At 46.8% G+C, this 5250-nt stretch overlaps 1 protein-coding gene across 1 annotated transcript in view; it reads right to left on the minus strand.

Moving 5' to 3' along the window:
* The window catches only part of mex3b (mex-3 RNA binding family member B), a 3839-nt gene extending 395 nt beyond the window's left edge, over positions 1 to 3444 (minus strand). The window contains exons 1-2 of the mRNA XM_048183669.1: positions 2889 to 3444; positions 1 to 2259 (exon numbers count right to left, since the gene is read on the minus strand). The exon at positions 1 to 2259 is cut by the window's left edge and continues 395 nt beyond it. Coding sequence (XP_048039626.1) covers positions 902 to 2259; positions 2889 to 3120 — 1590 coding nt within the window. The 5' untranslated portion in view covers positions 3121 to 3444 and the 3' untranslated portion in view covers positions 1 to 901. The remainder of the gene's footprint in view (positions 2260 to 2888) is intronic.
* Positions 3445 to 5250: the final 1806 nt, after the last annotated feature.

Genomic DNA, 5250 nt, shown 5'->3' on the forward strand with positions numbered 1-5250 from the left:
TTTCGTCTGAACGTACTAAGTTTTATACATTTCGACATTTCGTAATAATATAGAATAAAATATGCTTTATATTACTGAATAGAAAATATGCTGGGTGAAACGGATTCAAAAGACATTTTTTGCTGAACCTAGAAACCCTCCGACCCAACAGAATACTGCTCGATGCAAATACACATTTCGTGGTCTGAATCGCCATCCGCATTTCACACGAGTGATATTAAAATAATACAGTGTTCGTTGCCGTAAGGCCATACTAAAAAATAAAAAGATATTTGAACCCAGCTACAAAAAAGTTCACTGAACTTAAATTAAAATATCTGTAAACATCATCTTTGCAATACGAAATATAATCTTTCAAGTCAAAAAAGAATAAAATACTTCAATCTGTATTAATGTCATGAATATTTAAAACTTGTGGAATTTCTGGTTGATCTATACACACATATATATATACACACATATATATATATATATATATATGCGTAGGATATGTTGCTGTTCTCCCTCAAACGAGTTCCATCCAATAAGCTGCAGTATCTCCACCACCGCTGCAAGTCTCTGTGCGTCTGTCAGACAGGAAGCCGTCCAGATTCCCCAACAACCTCGAGGTCTGCTACCAGTACATTCGATCAGCGCAATCGTTTATGCTAACAGTCGACAAACTGACTAAAAAAGGTACCTCGGGCTGTCCTTACTTCATTGACGTTTGTGTACAGTTGACTAAAACTACTGATTACTAGGCTTTAATATTTAAAACATGCATTAGATGTTGAAAATATTCGTCCCGAGCTACAGTACATTATGAACAATTACACCGTCCCTTTTTGGATACTGCAGCTCACACGTATATGTATATATATACACACACATACACACACATACACGCGTACGTCGCCAGGGTTTAGGAAAATATACGTATAGCCTGAGTAACTGCAGCATGGCAGACGGGGCATTTGGGCTCGTTCCTCTCGCAGATGCGGTTGGCGCACTCCATGCAGAACAGGTTGTGGCCGCAGGGCACCAGGGCCGCGATCACCTCGCTCTCGAAGCACACGGAGCAGTCCCGACTGCCCTTGCGGCTCGTCCCGGACGAGGAGGACGAGGACGACGAGGAGGACGAGGAGATGGAGGAGTCGGGGTGATGGGATCCCGGAAGCGCCGGGGAGTAGCCGGGGAAGCTGAGGGTGCCGCCGCCCGGGTCGCTGCGCACCCGGCGCGCCAGCGGGTGCTCCGCCACGCCGTTGGCTTGGTGCAGGGGCGGGGACAACCTGGGCTGGCTGCCGTTGTTGGCCCGGCGCAGCCCGTTGGCATTCGTGGAAGCATTGGTGGGAAAAGGCGGGGAGGTGCCGTTGGTGGCGCGCTCGTACTGCGACCACATCAGGCCCGGCGGCGCCGGAGTGGGGTCGAATCCCGGCGACGACTCGAAGCTCAGCTCGGTGCAATCGGGCGAGATCACCTCGCCGCCGTAGACAAATCCATTGCCGTTGGCGTTCATGTTGATGTTGTTGTTGTTGTTGTTGCCGTTGCTGGAGGCAGTGTAGCTGAGGGCGGGGCTGGGCGGGCTGTAATCGGCCAGCCGGGAGCTGCTGTTGTTGCCGCCTCCTCCTCCGCCGCCGCCGCCGCCAAAGTACGAGTCGGTAGAGGCACTCCCCAGAGAGCTGGAGCTGTCGTTGCGGTAGTTGGAGAAAGGCTTGCGACCGGAGGTGGGCGTGACGCTGGAGCTGGGCTTGCTCCACAGGCTGGCGTTCCCGTGCAGGTCGAATCCCACGTCGGTGCCGTTGGCGTGGAAGTCGTTCTCGTCGGTGAACTCGATGAGGCCGCCGGTGCGCATGGCGATGTGTGCTTCGATCTCCTCCCTGGCCCGGTCCACGTTCTCAGGCATGCCCGTCACCTCGAACACGGGCTCTTTGTCCCGGCTGGGCGTGACGATGTAGGTGTGGGTCTGCTGCTGGATGCGCTTGATAGTGGCCCCCTTGGGTCCGACCACCAGACCCACCACCCGATAGGGCACCCGCACCTGAATGGTGGTCTGGCCGGGTAGGTTGGGCGGGCCGGGCACTGTGGCGTTACCGTTCAGGCTGCTGTTTTTGTTCCGCGAGGCTCGGATCATCGAGAAGTGCTCGGCCGCCGAGATGATCTCCCTCCGCGCCATGGCTACATCCTCTCGCCTGCCTGTCACAACAAAGACCGGCTCCTCTCCCCGCACCGGAGTTTTGATATACGTATTGGTCTTTGCTCGCAGGGCTTTAATTTTGCAACCTACAAGTCAAAAAAACAAAAATAAGACAAAGCACAAAACACAAAGATGCAAGCACATAGTCTAGGTAGGGGGACAACAAACAATTTCAGTCCCCCCCTTTTTTTTTTTTTTTTTTTTTTTCTTGGTGCGGCATAAATTCAAACCACATGCTCGGCTACTTGACATACAGGGTCAAAAATAGCACAGGGGGAAAAAAATGCATGCTGAATTCAGGATTTTCCAGAGAGTCTGACCCTCTAATCATACTGTCAACAACTTGCCTTGTCCCTTCGTACCTCTCAGATAACATGTTGTCGCCTACATCTTGGCTATATAATAGTGTTTCCTGGTTAAGGAAGTCTATTCCCAACTGGCTACATAGGGAGTGTAAACAAACAAAGTCCATTGAGACAAAGAGAGCAAGAAAATGGCACTTCAGCCTAGAGATATACAGGAATTTGTGTGTGTATAAACGAGATGACACATTAAAGGTAGATATGCTTGGCTTGTGTCAGCGCTCCCTTGCTTTTGTTTGGTCGGACATAAGGAGGGCAGTGCAGTTGAAAATAGGCTATAACCTACATTCCCTATATATCATGCATGCAAATGACAACACATGCAACTTCAAGATGAAGACGATAATGATTACCTTGCCTGCCGACAATTTCGGCAACATGCTCGGAACTGGGAACGGGGACGCATTCGGTCATGTTCACGCTCTTTTTCCTGGGCTCGTTGTCATACAGAGGATTTTCATCGTTATCCAGTCCGAGCAGGGAGAGCTGGTCCAGCGCGATCTGTAGGGCTCTTTGGTCATCCAGGGCGTCCCCCTGCCCGCCGCTGCCGCTCCGCTCCATGTCGGCGAACAGCGAACTAGGCATCTTGGATGGGTCTGGAAACAAAGAGGGGAAAACTTACAGGAGGAGGGTGGGATTGAGCTGGGAACGGCTGGTTTAAAAAGCTCCACGGGTGCGGATTCAATGCGCGTCCTTCTTCCTTGTGTCCAAACAATAGTAATAAAAAAATCAGTGCAATCCCGAAGCGTGGAATAAGCGTTATTCCAGGAGACTGGAATGCCGGCGGTGGCGATATTCCCCTTCGAGTGCGCACCCCTCCCTTGCAGCTCGTTTCTGTTCGCTGTCTGACTCGCTGCAGCCAGACGCGGCACTACCGGAGAATATGTGCGCATGACGTCACCCCGGTCGGACGGGGCAGGGACGGTGCGGCGCTGGGTTGTGATTTGCATACGCCGCGCTGATTGGACGGATTCTGGATGAAGGAGAGAGGGGGGGTGACCGAGTTCAGCCACGGCTCGTCGCGGTCCGCCCTTTTCTTTTGTGGTCTTATAAAATAGCAACATAACACATTTTATGTGAATTACAGTTATTGTTTAACTTTCTCGTTTTCATAATACTTCACCCAGCAGTGTGGTTAAAGCGTACATTAATAAAGAGATGTTGGTTTTACATAACTGAGGTGTCTATACATCATTTTGTCTTCTGTGAGGTCTTTCAGGTGAAAAAACGCACCGAATTGAGTCAAATAACAGCACTTTTAACACAGTTTACCTAAAAATGATTTACTCACCTTGCATGTGACTATCTTCTTTCAGACGAACACAATCGGACATAGCCTATATTTAAAAAGTCCTCCGAGGTTAAATAGGTACGGTCGTCCACCGGAAGCTAGTTATTTGACGTTTTAAATATTTATTATAAACCTTGGAGGACTAAGGATATTTTTTAAATATATCTACGATTGTGTTTGTCTGAAAGAAGATAGTCATATACACCTAGGATGGCTTGAGGGTGAGTAAATCATTTTTGGGTGAACTATGGCTTTAAGGAGATAATGCTAACATTAAGTCTGCATCATTTTTAGCCTCATAACTTAAAAAAGTTTTGAACCGCACTTTTGAGAAATATCATTAATATGATGTACACTAATCTTTTGTTCTACATATGTGCCATCATGTGTTGTCATCACATGTCCAGCCATGTTGTGCAATTGACTGGGTCAATAATAACAACATCTTTATTTCCAGACAGTGCTTATGTCACTTTAAAAAGCATAAATCAGGCTAACCAAGCAATATCCATTGTCATAATGTGTGCATGGCTACTATCCGGGCTGATAGGTGTCAATAAATACACAGCAATTATTGGGAGCCAGACAAATGTAAACAAAACCTTAATTATTAGTCAATCCCCAAATAAAAAGTTCAAAACAATCTATAATTATTTAATTTTTTTATTTTTCTCCAAGTGACCTTTACATGTGCTTTTCCAAAGCCTCAATGAAGGACAACATGCCAAGGCATGTACTCTCTTTGTCTACTGCACGCCCTCTCTCTCTCTCTCTCTCTCTGAAATAAGCATTCATTCACATTTCGGTTACAGCGTGCTTATAAAGTGAACCGCCAGATTTGTATAATTTCATGCATTTATTCAAAACACGCAAAGTCTCGGTCCAAATGACACCAGCCTCTCCTCCCCTCCTGCCTCACAAGAAAATTTCAAGTGATTGTGTTAAATCATCTAATTTCCTTGAGACGTCCTCATGTATACACCTCAGTCAGTAATATTTGGCTGAAAAATATAAAATTAGGAAATGTAATAATAATGCCAGATATACAGTCCTGGTGTCCTCAGTGCAAAAACAAGTTTCATAATCCTCTATTATTATCCTGTTAAAATGAGCCAAACAAACATGCATTTTCTTCACAATTCCATATCAATTTATTTACAAGTGCATGTGAGTAGATGCCTAATCAATATTTCATCCCATCCACAAATATTGGCATAGACGCAGTTAATGGCCAGTTAGCTATCAACAATACTCTCAAGCACTCTGTCGTCGGCCGGTATGTTAAAGAGCATGATGGAAGTGCTTATTGGTGATCTCCCAATGGATCCCAAAGCATCTACAGGCAAATGCGCCTTTTGTGGCCCGAGCGGGAAGACGGGGTGGGGGCAGGGAAATCTGCTTCTTTTTACACAAAGAAAATTTTA

This window comes from Megalobrama amblycephala, linkage group LG3 (assembly GCF_018812025.1).
Source record: "Megalobrama amblycephala isolate DHTTF-2021 linkage group LG3, ASM1881202v1, whole genome shotgun sequence".
NCBI classification, from domain to species: domain Eukaryota; kingdom Metazoa; phylum Chordata; class Actinopteri; order Cypriniformes; family Xenocyprididae; genus Megalobrama; species Megalobrama amblycephala.